Here is a 17879-nt window from a genome sequence, read left to right as displayed (position 1 = left end):
TTAGCCTTCATTTTTTTGTTTGCTTAACTATGTGCATATTACTGCTTTGATGGTAAAGAAAAGTAATGTATTTGTGTTGATGTTCTTTTCTGAAAACTTCTCAAACTCCTGCAAATGAGAACGAAATAGTTCTGATTAGATAAGCTGGAGCTTTTAGTTAGAACAGTTCCAAGCTTTGTATTTGTGTGTCTCTTTCCTCTGTCCCTTTCCACTCCCAGGACAAAAATGTTGCTTTTCTTATGTTTATTACCTATTGAAGGTAAAGTATACATCAGGTGTAAAATGTGGATGTTGTGCTTATTTTCAGCTGTTTGGGGAAAGATGCTCTAAAAGAAAAAACATTATTGTACCTTGGAGAAGGAGCACTAGATGGGAGGAGTCTGTATCTGTATTGCCAGTGGTTTTAGGGCCCTAAAATGTTTGTATTGAGGCAAAATGGTTGCTTAAATTTGTCAGTTCACAAAAGTAAAAAAATCTGAACATAAATCTATTTTGAAATACTCTACTACTAAAACTGAATATGCTTGAAAACAAATATTTCTGTTTAGACTGATGCTGTTGAAAACTAGCGAGGACTAAATTGAAATGTGCTTGTTTATGTTAAGGCAGAAGTTTTCTTCAAAGAACTTCCTATTTTAAACTGTTTCTCAGTGTTTTTTCATTTTGACTTACAGGGTCTAATACCCATATAGTTTGTGTCTGTGGCTAAAACCCTTACTCAGGTGTTTCTTTTAATGTCTCTTTACAACCTGTAGAGCCATTTCTTATGCTTTTGTGGGAAGGATTTGATTTTCAAATCTTAAAAATCCATTTTGATTAGATTTTTTTTTTTGCTTTATTTTCTATGTATAAATTTTTACCTGCTTCAAAATGTGCAGTTCCCTCCTTTTTTGTTATTATGGTATTTGCCATAATGAACTGTGATTAATAAGATAAAAGACTAATATTGCCTTTGTTACCTGAATATTACTCAATTTTACTCCATTTGCAGTGATAACCCATTTTATATTTATAAAGCAACAATACTACTAAATTTCATTTACGTGCTTCTGACTAGTTTTCTTTGTTGTTCAGCTATTGTGTCTCATTTTCATCTGAGCCACATTTCCAATTGTTCTGTGATTGACATGCTGGAGAGATTGACAGTTACCCCCTAGTGCCTGCTGTCTGGAGATCCCACAAGCAATAATGGATTTTACACCAGAATTTAGCATCAAATATTGGCTTTCAGTGTCAAATGGGTTAAATTTAAATGCTGGTTAATTGTAGCCATTTTGAAATCATAGCCTTAAACAAAAGCATTTTTTTGGATATCAGTATGTCTGAGTCCTGTGTGTGCCATGCAACCAAAGTATCTCAAACTTACAGCAGAGGGTAGCCATTACATTATGGCTGTGTTTCTTAATGATGCAAATAGGCTGGATCTGGAGAGTAAAAGGAAAGTTTCCATATGTGGTGGAGAATTTATATTTTGGGTAAACTGAAAAGGGAACTAATGCTGATCCTAATTTTGTAATTCAGTGTTCTAACATAGAAAGTGAATACGTTTCCTCAAAGCTTTCATATCTGCTGTTAATGGTAGTCCTCCTGTACCTACGTGTTTTTTAAGCTCCAGTTCTACTAAAACCACCAAAACCTCCCTCTTTACCAACCCCAAAACCAAAACTGTAAGCATGTGAGATGCTCTCATCTGTTATGGTCCAGCAACAAAAAGTTATGTAAACTCTTTCAGGTTTCTTCTGGGCACAGTGATCTCCTACATAAACCTGACAGAGAAGTCTAACTTCCCATTTCCCATACCCAAATGTAAAGACAAATAGAGAGTAGGAAGAGGTATTTTGGAAGGAGATAAAACCTTACTCCTCTTTTGTGGGAATTTGTCAGAGTTGTTCTTCAGGAGTTCTGACTTGTATCAGTGAGATGTCCCACAGTATTACAAAGATCTGCTCAGAGCTGGATAGTGATTCTATCCTGTGTTTTCCCACCTTCCTCAAGTATCTTTGAAGGTGTAGGTGCCAGTGTAATGCAAAGAACAGCTGTTGCGTTGTAGTGTCTTTGCAGAAAGCAGTGGTTTTGGATGACTTCTACCATTAGAGGTAGCAATAATGACAGTTTAACTCAGTTTTTATTTTCAAAACTTATTAAGATGTCTTATTTTTTAATGAGACCAGATTTTGTTCAAATTTATGGAATTACAGTTGAAATTATAAAAAATATTTACCGATTTTTTTACAATACAATACATTAAAATTTTAATCACCCTTTATATGTAAGAAGTGGGACTATTAATGTAATAACAAGAATAAAATTATTTTGGGCTATAAAGAACTAAAATTAGGTTTATCTAATACTATAATTTTAATTTAGTACAGTAGATGTTCTGCATGCTTGGAAATGATACATATTAATTTGTCTGTTTTAGTTTTTCTATTAGAAATTCATTGGTTCTGAATGAATATAGAAATCTCTTAAACTGGTAAGTGAGAGTAAGAAAACTCTCCATACCTCTTACTTCAGCAAGCTGGTTGTTCATATTGGAAAGCTTTCAACACAAATCTATAATTACTAATTAATCAGATTTTGGAAATGTGTACCTTGTGAGATTTGTGACAGGACTTCTAGATTTGTGTATAAATTTGTCACATAGCTTTGAGATTAGAATCTAATTTAATCCTTGGAGAGAAAACTTAATATATATTTTCAACACTTTGTAGAAGTTGGTGTAAAAAAAAAAAAAAAGTTTAAGAAAAAAAAGAACAAACCACCAAGAAGTTAGATTTTGGAACATGCAGTTAGTGTTGCCCTAATGAGTTCCCGCTAAGAGGACTGCTGCCTAGCAATTGCCTTTGTCCCTGCACACACTACTCTAATTAAAAACTTTTCTTTCTTTCTTGAATTTCCAGATTGCTGATACAAGCAAAGTGGGCACATGGCCTCTTACAAAGCTCTAGGTAGTGATCAGAAATGTTTTTCTAACCATTTTGCTTTTCAGGTTGTCAGTGAGCATCATAGTCTATAGTATCAATGCTATTACATTTGAGCTTTTGTGTAATAAAAGTTCTTCATTGTAAACAAATACTTTCTGTATTGAAAATTGCTGTAACTCAGGGAAACCAATGTATCATGCATTTTTTTGCAAGGTTAATTGAGAACTTAAAACAGAGCCATTGCAATAACTTGTTTATATAAGGATGCTAATGCCATTGCAACATTTTCTTAAAGGATGCCAGACAATTATATGTAGAATATAAAGAAACAAAAACGAAGGCGAAAGAAGATGCCCTGGCTAAGGCTGAACTTGAAACACTTCAGAGTGAGTTTTTATCACTGTCTTAATAAACAAAGATATGATAAACCTACTACAGAGGATGTATATGAACAATCATTTTTATAATATTTTAAAATATTTAATATATTTCTGTACTGCTGTTAAATTTAAATAAGTTTCTAATTTTGTGACTAATTTTGCAGTAGGCTGCTGGTTTGTTCCTATAGAAGCATAAAACTCAGGTGATAGTTATATTGTAGCAAGGAAAGCATACTTTGCTAGAAATGTTATTTTACAGGAGGGGGAAATCTCAAATGTATAGATCTCTAAGTATACATTTTTCAGAAGTGACATCCTGTGTTTTGAGTTTGCTTGTATTCTCTTTGTAAATATTTTTTAAAGATAATATGTTTTATAATTATTTTGTGCATATTGAGTTGATTTTTGTGATAGAAATTGAACATAATTTGAATTTCCAAAAGCATGGATGCAGACTTCAGAAATGGGTTCATGCTATTGTTGAAATAAATGCCTTAAAGTCTTTACACTCTCATAAAAGACCAGAGAAGGCAATTAGCATTTCCCTTAATAAAGTATTCAGACTAATGATAGGTGACTTTTCTTTTTCTTCTTTCAGTTATTTGCTTTTGACAATGATTAAACCTACCCTCTTCTGAAGACAATTTTTTTTGTGTGTCTGTGTTTGTATGTGCATGCTTGCTTTATTTACTGTATTTAAGTGCATGCTTTTAAGTTCCTTCATTCTGACAAGTGCATTGAGTGCCCTATAGTAATTTACCAGGTTTGAGTATGCATAAGCCTTTAGGCACTTAAAATACAGCTGCATTATTTATATTTACAAAATAGCTTAATTTTGTAAAATCAGCAAAGAGATCCAGTTTCAGTGATAATTCCTAACTTCTCTGTAGCTGAATCTATTTTGAGAAAATGGATAACATTCAGCACCTCAGTGAGCATTGTGGACCCAGGCCAAATCTAGCAAAATAGTGCACTTAATGCTTATTAGGGAGGCCTGCCATTATGTTTGAGATACCTACCACAAAATAGGCCCTTGAAAAGGGTCCTGACTTGTGTTATTAAAAACTTGTTAAATTGTCAGATAGTAACGTATTGCCATTGTTCAAAATAGCTGGCATACATTCTTCACTGAAATCTGTAAGCTACTGTTTTAAAAGGGCTAGTTTTCAAAAACAGAAATGCAAGTGAAAGTATAAAGTCGTGAAAATTGTAGTGTGCTTGTTCCTGTGATTCACTGAAAGACCACATGTGAACTTTACAGTATTTCTCATCTGCAAGGTGTCATGTGAGAGCCACTTTTTTTGTTACTTCCAGTAGCAGTGCCCACACATGAGGTGCACTTTCCCCTCTAGGTCACCCCTGACCTCTTACAGAAGCACCACTCTGTCCCTTGTCATGCCTCTGGGTGTGACATGGTGTGTGTCCTCCATGTCTGCCAGGTGACCCAACATCACACACGTGAGCGAGGGCCAGTCCTCACCAGTCTCACTGGTTGATATCCTGCCCTCCCTTGGTAGGTTTGCTGGCAGGGAGCAAGAGGAAGGATTGAGAGTCACCACCTGTAATTAGCAGAGTTTGAAATTTGGCATGGAATTAATTTGGTCAGCCATAGCAGTGCTGTGGCTGGGCAGCAGAATGAGCTGTCAGTTACCTTGTTTTAAATAAAATATGACTCTCCAGAGAAGAACAAGAGATGTATCTATGTTACTGTAGGCAAAAAAAATTATATATTTTTCTTCCTGAAGCTTGCATGCAAAGCATCTGTTAAATGTGCTTATTTCATTATATTTTTCTCCATTGTCACTTCACACTTAACATAGAAACATTGTAAATCAACAAATGGGCATTTTGTTTGCCCCCATTCTCCTTAATTTTACAGACCATCCGTGGAATGCAAGTTCATAATAACAGTTCCATCTATCTAATTGAGTAAATGTATCTCATGCAGATTAGCAATAGCTGTTTTACAGTGCTTGTTTTTTCATGACCTAATTGCTAGTTTACCCCCATGTCTATCTGCTCGCCTGCTGAAATTGTGTGGCATTCTGTAGGCAGCTTGAACTAAAACCAGACAAGAACACTGGAGGAGGAAAATATAATTTGCAAAGTAGGAAAGAGAGGACAGTATTGAGATTTCATTAAGGTGCTATATTTGGTAAGGAGTGTGAAAAAGTAATTTCTTGGTAAGTCAATATTATGCACAGTTTTGATTTATTTTTCTGGCACTTTTGCAGTGTTTCTTATCACTTCTCAATCCATTCAAAAATATCATTACTACCTTAGTAAAATATAGCTACTTTACAACTTTACCTTACAAAAATACAGCAACTTACCTTGTGTTTCTAGGAAATGTATAGAATTAGAGATAACTGCATGTTTTATGTACAAAAATAGAAATGTTTTGCCTTACATTTTCTGATACCCTTTTTACATTTAGATACTAGAACACAGGACATATTTTTAAATTAAAGTGCTTTAATTTCTCCTAAATTCTCCCACTCCTGTAGCGTCACACATGTGTATAATCTGTGCATCAGGAAATGATTCTGTAACAATAGATAGCCCTGTTCTTCATAGTCATGGGATGTAAAATAGAGTATGCATTAACTGAACTGGGTTGTCATTAAACTGACTTAGACATACATTATCAGGATAGATGACTGCCAGTTTTTAAACTTAAATTACAAGGTTTCTAGCAGCTCTACTGGTCCTTTTCTTGCATGGAGTACTTCTTTCAACCATGTCTGTTTTTGGGGAAAATACATCTATTTTTCTTTATACTTAGCATTGTTAGTTCTCTTACTTTCTGTTCTTATGTTTGTTTACTGTGTCTTTCAATGTGAAGACTTAAATTTATTTTAAAAATATGCCTTTTAAAAGAAATAGTGTCTGCTAGCTATTGCAGGTGAACTCTTCAGTTATAAACATATTTGCATTGTAAATCCATAATTCTTTCCCTGATGTACAGGGCATCTGGAACAATCCATGTCAAGAAACTATTTTGTTTCTGGTTATAAATCATGCTGAATAGTACTTTTTTGTGTGTGTTTTTTCCTCACCACCCATCATTCAAGCTTTAACTGAAATACAAAGTCACTAGCCCTATGGCTGCATGACTAACCTTTCTGTACTGGGGCTTTATGATGGTATCTATAGTGTAATTTTTATTTCTGTGTAGGGCTTTATAGTAAGACATGTCTTACCTGAGTTCCTGCCGTGAAAAATCGAGAGTGGTAGTGAAACCTTTAATACATTTGATGGAGTTGGTTTAGGCTTGGTGGTTCTTCTTTTCCAGTCAGCCTGTTTTGGCAGGCCTGCTGAAAGGATTTTGAACTTGCAAGCTTGTATGCTTTTTACAATTGTTTCAACTACAGCATGTCTTTGGGTAGTTTTTTATATTGCTTCATGAAACTTAGGGATAGAAGACATGACTAGATCTTTTAGTATGTGTCTTTCAAAGCCTTACAGGCAAAAATCAGTGAAAAATACTGCTTTTTGTGACTCATCTTGTTTGACTTGTACCAGTGATACACTTCAGCTTTTAGCATCTTGTTATGCAAGTTACAATATTGATCAGAAAACCCTGGGATGCCTTCTGTTCTTCATGGTTTCTTCAGACAGATAGTTTTACTGTTATATAGTTATATATTAATTTCAGTGTGGATTTCTCTAGCTTTAGCTTTCAGTTGTTCATTATTAGCATTTTTCTGTGCTTAAAAAAAGAAGTTTCGTTTGTCTGCAGGTTTTATTTATAATAAAGCTTTTCTTTAGCCCTTAATTTCTGTGGATTTTCTGTACTCTGGTACTTTCTGTACTCTGGTACTTTCTGTACTCTGGTACTTTCTGTACTCTGGTACTTTCTGTACTCTGGTACTTTCTGATGTAGCTGCAAGTATTAGACCCTGGATTTGTACATAGTGTTCTAATGTTTCTCATCTGATTATAAAATCATGTTTCTTCTAGTATTACTGTTCTGTTTACAGAATCAGATTACCTTACTTCCCATTGTTCTTATAGCTCGTTTCAGATTCGATTTCAGATTGTCCACCATAACTGCAAGCTTTTGCGTCAGAGATTCCTTGCACACAGTTCCTCAAAAGTGCAGATATGGCATAAGGTTCTTATGTGTAATTTTCAAAAAGACTTCTGGTTCCAGACTACCAGCCAGTCTGTATTCCTACTTCTTCCTGTACTTCCCTCTTGATGCTAAGCCGTTTTGACCAAATTTATGTTATCGAGCACTATACTGAAGGTGATTTCACATTGACTTCCAAGTAATTGACAAATACCTTGGGTAATTGTGTTTAGTATTAATCCCTGCCAAAATGCAATGTTCACACGCCTGCTCTGTAATGATTTGCTGACAAGAAGGTTCAGAGAAAATGAATTCATATAATGCATGCTTTTTTCGTTGGCGTGGGTGTGAATGTTCTGATCACTTAATTGTTACCTCTGAAGCTTAATTATGGCAAACTAAGTATCATCTGTTTCACTGATTGTTTTGGCAGGCCTGCTGAAAGGATTTAGAACTTGCAAGCTTGTGTGCTTTTTCCAGTTGTTTTAACTAGGCTATATGATGCCTCTCCCTACAAAACTGGCTTCAGATTTTATGGAAAATATTCCATGAACATACAGTATTATGAGACTTATTTGAACGAGGCATGCATGGTTTATTTCTAACCCTTTCATATTATGGGGATGAGGTGTTTTGGGAAGGGTAGATAGAGAAAAGGATGAAAGATGTCATACCCCACAGCTTGTGAGAAGTTTTCTGTAGTTGAGAATATATTCATCACTAAGCGTGTTTTTAGTTAGTTTGCTCAAAAGTAAACTAGCTTCTAGATCGCAGTACAGCAGATGTATACATCAGCCTCTAACTTGTGATGCATTCATGTAATCCTATTGACTTTATTGTGAGTACAGACATGTGTATGTTTTAATCATATGTTTGTCCCATATTTGCATTAATATCGAATATAGTTTGCTCCATTTTTGTGATAGACTGTCAAAACCTTAGTATAATTTTTTTCCCGACTTTTGGGTCTGTTGCATTCCATCTGACTGTGTTGCTATACATGCAAGTGAATTTTTCTCTGTCATGTTTTAAACAAATTTTAATGCTGTAAATGCTTTTGTTGTCTTACATAGTTACATAGGTAAGTGAACAATGTTGAAAGAAAAGGAGATCTCAGTGCACTATCTTACTGCCTTGTCAAAAAGGTGTTTGTTGTCTACCTGAGTGTGTGGTCATATTTCTTGCTTAACACATGAGATACCAATTAGTCTGTCCCTTTCTGTGATTTTTTTTCAAAACATCACTGTCTTTTTTGACCATATTGTCTGTGAATTCTTGTTCATGCTTAAAGTTAAAGCTTGGAAGTCTGGCAGAGAGAGGGAGCTCCAGCTTGATGTGGCATATTTTCTTTGCAGAAGTGTTGCACTTCTTTTTGTTTTGTTTCTTTCTATATGAAGTGGTCACTTTTTCTGTGAGAAATTCTCTGAATTCTTTACATCAACTGGCAGGTAAAAATTGCTATATACTGTTCTGAAAACTTTAAAATATGGACCTCTGATATTATGGAGAAAGCATCACTGTTATATTATGTGGCACTGAATCCAAAATGCTAGCTGATTCCTTATCTTCTAAAAAAGACAGATGATATATCTTAAAGCAAATAACCATTAGCCAGATACTATTAATTCTGCCACTGATAAAATTAATGTAGTAACAAGGTGGAAGGACTAACAAGGAAGGTCAAAATATCTGATTATGTGCCAATAATTAATCAAACTTCAAAACACGGATCATGGCACCATAAACTAGTAAAATGTATAGCCAGTACTGGAATAATATTGGAGGCATTTAGAAACATAAAGTCCTGTGCTCTTAGAGTTAGCTAGTTGTTATCTTGTTAAAGTCTAGGGATCCCAGTCATGGGAATGTTTATATGCTGTTCAAACATAGGGGACAAATTATATTTCTCCTTTTAAATTGTAAGTCAAATTTAGTCTTCTGGTAAAGAACTTGATAGATCTAAAGGTGGAAAATACTCATAGAAAATTAGTATTCTTGGAGTATGAATTCAGCAAATGATAAAGTAATAAATCATGTAAAATACTGATCATTTTACATTGGAGTGGCAGACATCAAACAACTTCCATAGTGCTTATGATCTTGGATTATCCATTTACTTTCTGCTGTTGCCTGTTTTTTTTATTCTATTTAATAAACTAGAAAAGTTACTACACTGTAATTTGGCAATTGAAATACATAATGTTCCCAGAAAATAGTAGTGGTAGTAAGCTATTCATTTACCTTATTGAGCTCGAAGTCAGGCACTGGTTTCACCATGACCGTTTCTCTCCACTGCATTTAGTTGTATGAGCACTACTAACTCTGGCATAGTTGTTTGCTGGATATTGGTGCCCACATAGGGCATAGTGGTCTGATTGGGTCTTCAGTGGACAGCAAGTAGGCTGTCATAAAACTGGGAGGAACCTCTGAAATATTTTTCTGTATTCTTTTCCTGCATTTCAGTTAGGTTTATACACAGCAGTGTTAGAACACTGAGACTGGAGGAGAAAAATGCATTTTAAGAGCCTGTTCTGTTACTGTGGATGACCACATAGTCTAAACCCCGCAAAATCAGAAGATGATGCAGAGTATTATGGGAACACTTGTGTTTCAAAACTCCGAATCGCAGCTGCAGTTGTGGCTACTGTTGGCACCTTCAGACACATCCTTGCTTTAGGTTGTGGTGGTGATGGCAGCACCAGCTTCCTGGCTGTTTGTCAAGCCTTAGCAGATGTAGGATTCAGCTGTCCAGGCATCATCTACTGTTTGAAAAACCTGATCCTTATTCTCTTCAGGGGAAAGTGCCAGGTCAGGTCAGAGGTGTCTTTTGGGGTGCCAGCTGAACTGTTGATAATGAAAAGATGACATGAAGGAGAGAAATTTCAGTCTTAGGTGTCTGCTGTGGACTTTTGTTGTTTGGGTGGAATAGTTTGATCTGTTTTGTTTTCTCCATCTTCACCTGAAAGAACAACAGTGCTTGGCTGCTTTAAGTTGAAGGTTCATGGTATACATCATTACCTCTGAACATGACTTCTGAACTACCCCTGTCTAAAATCCTTTACTGTTAAATCACTTTTATGTGCTTCTCTATTCTAAAAAGTGGCTTTGGAAAATTCTGAGGTGAAACTGTTCTCAGTGGGCTATTGGGAGCCCTACGTCAAAGGTGCTGTGACTTCAATTCTGTTTATTTTAAATTCAATATGGCAGCCATTGCGGTATGTAAGGAATATGCTGAACTCTCTATTTATTTTATATATGCATGGGAGACAGTAGAGACAAGTATTTTAATGGTGGTTGAGTGCTTGTTTGAGGTTATACAGCCATCTTCTCTAGGTGGGATTTCTCATTCCTTTGATAGTCAGCAAACAGTGGGGTGTCTTACTTATGTTAGGTCTTCCTCTCCCACTAATTGCCTGAAGCAATCTTAGATACCATCTTTTTGATACCTCATTTTAAAGTGGGGTGCAGTGTCTTCTGGAAATACAGAATTAGTTCTGAAACTACAGAAAGAATCAAGGTGACCTATTTGTAGGCTAGACTTTTCATTTTAAAATGTTAGTTAGATGCATTCAGGCATTTTCAACTATTTGAATATTTTGAGTGGGAAAATGAGCAAACAGTACCTGATGGGGTGCAAGATAAAGGAAAATCTAACTGTCTTGGTGTGTTTCCACTGTAAAGTCAACTTTTTGCAGGATTGAAATACAGTAGTGGAAATTGTAATTTAAGGTAACTTCCTATAATATTTTTGCCAGTATATGTGTTTGTAGTAAATAGCTGGTGAAGCCATTGTTACTTATCCATGCAAACCTTAACTCTTGACTCCAGAAGCTATTATATGGCAGCTTTGGAGAAAAATGCGATAATGGTTAATGTGTGATTTGTTTATAAAAATTACCTTTTGAAATAGATCAAAAGAATTTTGCACCAGTATTGTCTTTATTAACATCCACACAATGAGATAAATACTGGTTAATATTTTGGGCTTTCTTTTAGTTTTGTTTTCTGGAGGAGTACATGTAATTTCAGTATATTTGCTATGTGTGCCTATAGAAGGACTTCCAAGATCTGTATGAATTTCCTGTTCTTTTTAGACTTACACAAGGCGTTAGGAAACAGTTCTTTCTCCATTTATGGTTTTCTTAAATATTCAGTTCCTACAAGTTTGTCAAGTCCATGGAGTCTTTTCACTGTGCTCTTCCTGTATAAATACTGTTAGGAAAAGGAATTCTGCATCAGAGTATGTAGGGAACAGTCCTTCTGTCCTCTTCAGGATTTTTTTTTAAGAAGGTTTTTTTATGATAAAAAGACATTTCTTCTCTGATGCTCAGAAAAGCATTAGGGCATGGTTGCAAAGGCAGATAAGCTGATCTAATGGCCCACTGCTGTGAAGTGTATTTCTCCTTTTCCTTGCCCCACCACCTTTAAACAACTTGGATTTTTTCTTCTGGAGTGTAAAGGAGTAATTTTCTACAAGATTAGTGAATTGAATTAGTTTGGTAAGCGATTGGAGGACTGTCGAAGCACAAATAGAAGAGAGAGGAGCACATAAGCACACAATGGAGAGTGGAAAGGTGGAGGTAGAGCAGCAGTTTCCTCTTTTAACTGCAGCCAGCCATTAAATCAGCTCTTTCAGTTTAGTAGCATCCAGTTACATTTTTAAAACAATAAGAAAATAACAAGAGTCCCACTTGACATACCTGAGGTTTCTGGATGATTCCTGAGGGTTCAAGCTTCTTTTTCTGATCCTCGTCCTCTTGTCTTTTCTATATTCTGGCAATTTTCAATCAATCTTAAATCTTCCAGATAATCTTCTATAGCAGGTATGTTTTCAGTTGCTGAGATTGAGGTGGTTGCTGTCTATCCTTCCTGTCCCCTAAGTCTGCTGCTCCCATTTAATGTATTTGAAGGACAGAGAGCAGAAAAGAGTGATCAATTTGAGAAATTAGGTCCAACATTTAAATATTCCTAAATGTGAAAGTGCTAGAACAGAGCTATTTTTATAGTTACAGAAATCTGAGAACAGAGAAACTAACCACTGATTCAGAAGCTTTTACTCAGCACAGCTGACCATTAAGTAATACAAAATTGTCTAAAACTCGCATTTCTACCTTTGCCAGTTTCTTTGAAGCCACCTGGACTTTCAAAATCTTTTAACAGTTCCCTATGCTTTTGCCTCTACTAATCTTAATTGCCAGGTGGTGTAGAAGTGACAAGACCTAACTGTGATTTTGAGGAGCTCTTCATTTGGCCCTTTAAAGCATAGTTCAGGTAGAAGAGGGTCTTAGTGGGTGCATTGCTATTTACTTTTCATAAAAATAAAAATACTGTTGCAAAGCTGAAGTATCTTTTTAGCAAAGAAATTGAAGCCCCTTCCTCAGTGAAAATTTTAATATAGCATTAAGAGTTGAAGAGCTAGGCCTGCTTCTGAATTACACTTCTCTGCTGTATTAGTAGCAATACTTTTTCTTTTTTACTTTTCTGTAGAGGAGAAGAAGCCTAAAGTCAAGAAACCAAAATCAGAATTCCCTGTATACACAGTCCTGGAATCAAGTGCATATATACCATCGTATGATCATGGAGCTTCAATTGAAGAGATTGAGGAACAAATGGATGATTGGTTGGGAGGCAGGAACAAAACACAAAAAAAGAAGGTAAGTTAAAAATCTTTCATGTGTTATATGTTTCATTTGCTTGCCTTTTAAGAAAATGGAATATTGTGTGCATACCACCACAATATTCATATACCATTGAAGTCTAGAGAAGTATTAATTGTCAGGCAGAGACATAATGGAAAAGATTATATTGAAGTTCAATGTAATTTGCGTAATGATACTGGAAATGTTGTTATAATAGGATGTCGTTAATTAAAATACATGAAAGCTCTCTACAGTTTCTAATATAAATACTGTTCTTGTTTGCTAGAAATTAGCAGAACGTAATGCAGTCAAGTTTTGAAGCTTGGTTATTTCTCTTAATTCCAGTTAATAACATTTTGCTTGCTAGAATAGATTCTTCTCTACTTGAAACAAAAGCAAAGCAGGGGAAAAAAGAGAAACCTTTGCTTTTTAATATCCAGGTATAGTATCTTTTGATTATGGAACTGCTTATGTACTTGTGCATTTCATCTGACATGCAAAAGCCCTAACAATTCACCTTAGGCCTGTTGTTAAGGTTCTTTCTACTTAGAGATAAGGTGTCTTAATGACAGTTAGTGTAACTATCTTCTGGTAAACTTTATTAAAACATACTGGCTTGAAAATGTGTTGTTTTCATCTTAAAACTGAGATACACAGGTGACAGAAAAGATATTATGAATTGGTCTCCTGACTTGAAAATCTGCCTTGCTTGGAAGACTGAAATGAGAGAAATGGTGTGTTTGGAGTAGAGTTAGGGCAATACATTGATTTCAGAATCAAAGCAGTGAAAGAAGTTCCTGCTGCCATTTGTTTGATTCCTCTCTGCTGCAGATTTGCTTACTCCTTGGTTGTTTTCAAGCCTGTGAAAAACACTCCCTCCCATTCTAGCCAGACCTAAAATTCTTACTAAAAGAATTTTGTGTCACGTGTTTAATCATCTACCCACTATTGGATTCCAAAGTTTCACAACTTCCCAGTTGTCACTCTTCTGTTGACGTTACTTTTATCTTACTGTATTAATTAGTACGTCTGCGTTATGTTTGCTTTTATATTTCTGTAACAAATCCGTTGTGCAAATGTGCTTAGCTTTTGACTTCTGTGTAAGGGATTGAATCCTTATTAAACACTGGAGCATATTTTTACGTACTTCTGGAAAGTAAGAACTCAGGTCCTTAATTCTGTAGAGTTATCTGGGAGTCAAGACCCTATGTACAGTCATTACTTTGTGTACCTTAACACAAGAACACCCCTGGATTGGCTTCCTGTTAGTTGCAGCTGTGAACCAGCTTTGCTTACCAGGCTGTGTGGGCAGATGATTAAAGGAGAAAAGATGTATGTTTGTTTACAATCGCTTGGGTTGGTTGCATGCTTGACTACCTGAATCCCCAAATTCACCCTCCCCTCTGATGGAAATTAAGCCCTTATAATTTTGCACCTCCTACAGAGAGTATATAGAAGTTGTGTCTTCAGAGACACTGCTAAGAGAACAAGTTGTAGGTACATGCTTTCAGAAACAGGAGTCACAAAAATTAAAACATATCGAATTGTTATTAAAAGGTAAGTAACTTGTTTTTCTATGCTTACACCTGGATGTTCACTATTGCATCCCATCACTCTGATTCATGAGGGTTGTTTTTGAATTATATTCGGTTACAAATGAGGTTAACATTTTAGGGATAAGCAGGCAATTTGTGGGTATACTGTCTGGGTAAAGTGTTTGACCTGAACAAACCGTGATGAGGTGTGCTTCCTTTCCTTGGCAGCTAATATGTTACCATAATGCAAAATCGACATTTAATACAGCAGTGGAGAGAAACAGATTCATAAACTGTACAAAGAAATGGAGAATATAAGTTACTGGCTCTAGTAGCTTTTAAGAGACATTTGTATGTCAATATGAGAATGTCTGTGTCATACAATTTGTAATAAGCTCACTGGAAAAACTGTTGTACCACAAGTGAATTGTTCCTAACTGTCATTCGACACATTTTGCATTTTAAAGATGTATTTTCCTCCACTGCACATCATAGATGAACTAGGACAGCATCCCTCTTCTGCTTCTTGCATGGATGTGCAATATAGTGGTATGTAACATTCACCTTTCAATTCTGCTTTTCTTATGAGAAACTTACTCTTCTGCAAATCATTTTGCTATCAGAATTTTTCTTGGGATTGTCATGCTTCACTCATGAGAAAGCTTGTTAGCTTTTCTTTTTAATTCTTTTAGTTCATGATAGCTGCGGGATGTGGACTGTGTACAGCCAACCAGGCTTGAGAACAGTTATCTGTGTGGAAAGGTCAAAGTATCTTGATAAAATAGTATGCTACTCTGTCATCCATCCAGAAATGAGGAAATTAAGTTGCTGTCTCTGGTGTTGGTATCCTGAGTGTAGATGGTTACAATTAATTTCATATTGCTCGTGAACTGCTTTGCTTTAGGAGGTGCCTATAATCCATGGACTAGTGTTTTGGAAGTGTTGTACCATGCGTAGTGCCCAGTTTCATATAAATTTAGATTATATTCAGTTGTTAGGTTGAAGACAGTCCCTGTGATTACTTTTTTTTTTAGTACTTTATGATATTTGAATGCTTAGGTCCCTTTCATGTTGGTGTTCAGTGGTTTGTTTTTTGGGTATTTTTTGTTGGTTTTTTTTTTAAAGCTGGTTTAATGGCTTATGGGCTACAGTCCTGTAAACTATTTACTAATGTTTTTTCCAGTTTGAGAGAGTACGTTTGCGCTTTTTGGAAGAGTGAATTTGGAAGTCTAAGGTTATGAATTCAAATTAATCAAAGTTGTATAAAAGAAAACTTCTATTGTTCCATCTGCAACAGGAATCCAGATATTTTTCTGACAGATATTAATCTAGGAAATAACATTATCATAGACTAAATAGCTCTGTAAAGTAGATTTGCCAACATGAAGAAGATATAATGGCTTTCACAAGTGTCTGACTCACCATGGTTTCATTAAGGTTACATAAGAGCTCTACGTCTTATTTGTAGAACAAGAGTGTGGCTTTGGCACTGCAGAAAAATAAAATGACAATTTTCTTTGTAAAATAAATAATGCTAATTATTGATGATAACTGGAATTCTGTTTGGTTGACACAACACCTAAGGATATGGTGTAGTTGGCAACTGTCAATGTTAGGTTAATGATTGGACTAGGTGATCTTCAAGGTCTTTTCCAACCTAGATGGTTCTGTGATTCTTATGTTGGGGGCCCCAGAGCTGGACACTGCACTCCAGGTGGGGTCTCATGAGAGTGGAATAGAGGAGCAGAATCACCTCCCTCAACCTGCTGGTCATGCTTCTCTTGATGCAGCCCAGTTGGCTTTCTGGACTGCAAATGCACACTGCTAGGATCACGTTGAGCTTCTCATCAACCAGCACCCTCAAGTCCTTCTCCTCAAGGCTGCTCTTAGTCTGTACTCTACCCAGCCTGTATTTGTGCTTGGGATTGCCCATGTGCAGGACCTTGCACTTGGCCTTGTTGAACTTCCCGAGGTTCGTATGGGCCCACCTGTCAAGCTTGTCAAGGTCCCTCTGGAAGGCACATCCCTTTCCTGGAGCATCAAACTTGCTTCGTTCTCCCCGTCTTTGCCTTTGCCTTCTGTATCTTAGCCATTGTGACTGGAGCACTTGCTGGTGAAGACTGAAGCAAGAAAGTAATTGAGTATCTATCTCAGCCTTCTCTGTGTCCCAGGTAACCAGGTCTCCTGTCTCCTTCCAGAGAGGGCCCACATTTTCCCTAGTCTGCCTTTTATCACCAACGTACCTATAGAAGCTTTTCTTGTCACCCTTGATGTCCCCAGCCAGATTTAATTCTGTCAGGGCTTTCACTTTTCTAACCCGATCCCTGGCTGCTTGGACAGTTTCTCCGTACTTGTCCCAGGCTATCTGTCCTTGCTTCCATCCTCTGTAGGCTTCCTTTTCATGTTTGAACTTGTCCAGGAGCTTGCTGTTCATCCATGCAGGCCTCCTGGCATTGGACTTTTTGTATAGTTTTGATTGTTGTGCTTTTCAGGAAAAAAAAAAGTAACAGAAAGACTAGATCAACAACAAAAAGAAATTTAGAAAATCATATTTATGAGGAAAGGTTAAATAAATGAAGTTTTTGACCAGAAGAGGGAAGCTGTTGGGAAATAACTTGATGCGTTGTTTTTACATTCCATTACGGGCTGTTTTAGCTAAAATGGTGATCATTTATCATTACTTACTGCCTTTCATGGATTTGGAGAGAAAGACATACTGAATTTAATTTGCAGCCAGTATGTTTAAATTCAGATTTGGGAACACATAGGGGAACATGAGTAACTAGACTATTTATGAAACCTTTCTTTGATCATCCATCCCATTAAACACTATCTGTTGAAAATAGTGTAAGCAGACTCAATTGTATTTGAGAGCATGAAAATGAAGTAATGAGACTTGATGGTTTTTTTCTATACATGAAATCATATACTTAGCTAGCACTAAATTGCATATTCATATAGCACTGTTTACACTATTAATGCCAACTGGATGACTACAGAGCTGAGAGGATTCACTAAAAGCTCATTCTCATGATAATAACAAAACTCTTCAAAGCACTGAAAAAGTTTATTTCTGAAACTGGTTTTGTTTTGTCACTGAATGTTTGTACTCCCAGATTACATCTTCTTTTCAGGTTGTTAAAAGGACATAAGTAGCTTAATTTACTTAGCTCAAACTTCTGATTTTTTTTTTTCTTTGTCACAAAAAATTGGCTTAAAGTGTTCTGTGTATGCTTGTTGGGAATTAAGAGAAATTTAGAGAGAATGTTACTGTGGGCTTCCTTCTAGGTTGCATTATTTTGTAGTCTGCATATATTATTAAG

At 36.0% G+C, this 17879-nt stretch overlaps 1 protein-coding gene across 1 annotated transcript in view; it reads left to right on the top strand.

The window, feature by feature from the left end:
- The window catches only part of DNAJC1 (DnaJ heat shock protein family (Hsp40) member C1), a 73232-nt gene that overhangs the window by 16655 nt on the left and 38698 nt on the right, over nucleotides 1-17879 (top strand). The window contains exons 7-8 of the mRNA XM_026843390.1: nucleotides 3223-3313; nucleotides 12870-13036. Of these exons, the coding sequence (XP_026699191.1) occupies nucleotides 3223-3313; nucleotides 12870-13036 (258 nt within the window). The remainder of the gene's footprint in view (nucleotides 1-3222; nucleotides 3314-12869; nucleotides 13037-17879) is intronic.

Source organism: Athene cunicularia, assembly GCF_003259725.1.
Source record: "Athene cunicularia isolate RWA chromosome 2 unlocalized genomic scaffold, athCun1 chr2_part1, whole genome shotgun sequence".
Lineage (NCBI taxonomy): Eukaryota > Metazoa > Chordata > Aves > Strigiformes > Strigidae > Athene > Athene cunicularia.
The sequence above is the reverse complement of the archived record's forward strand: the minus strand, read 5'-3'. Positions and strand labels throughout refer to the sequence as shown.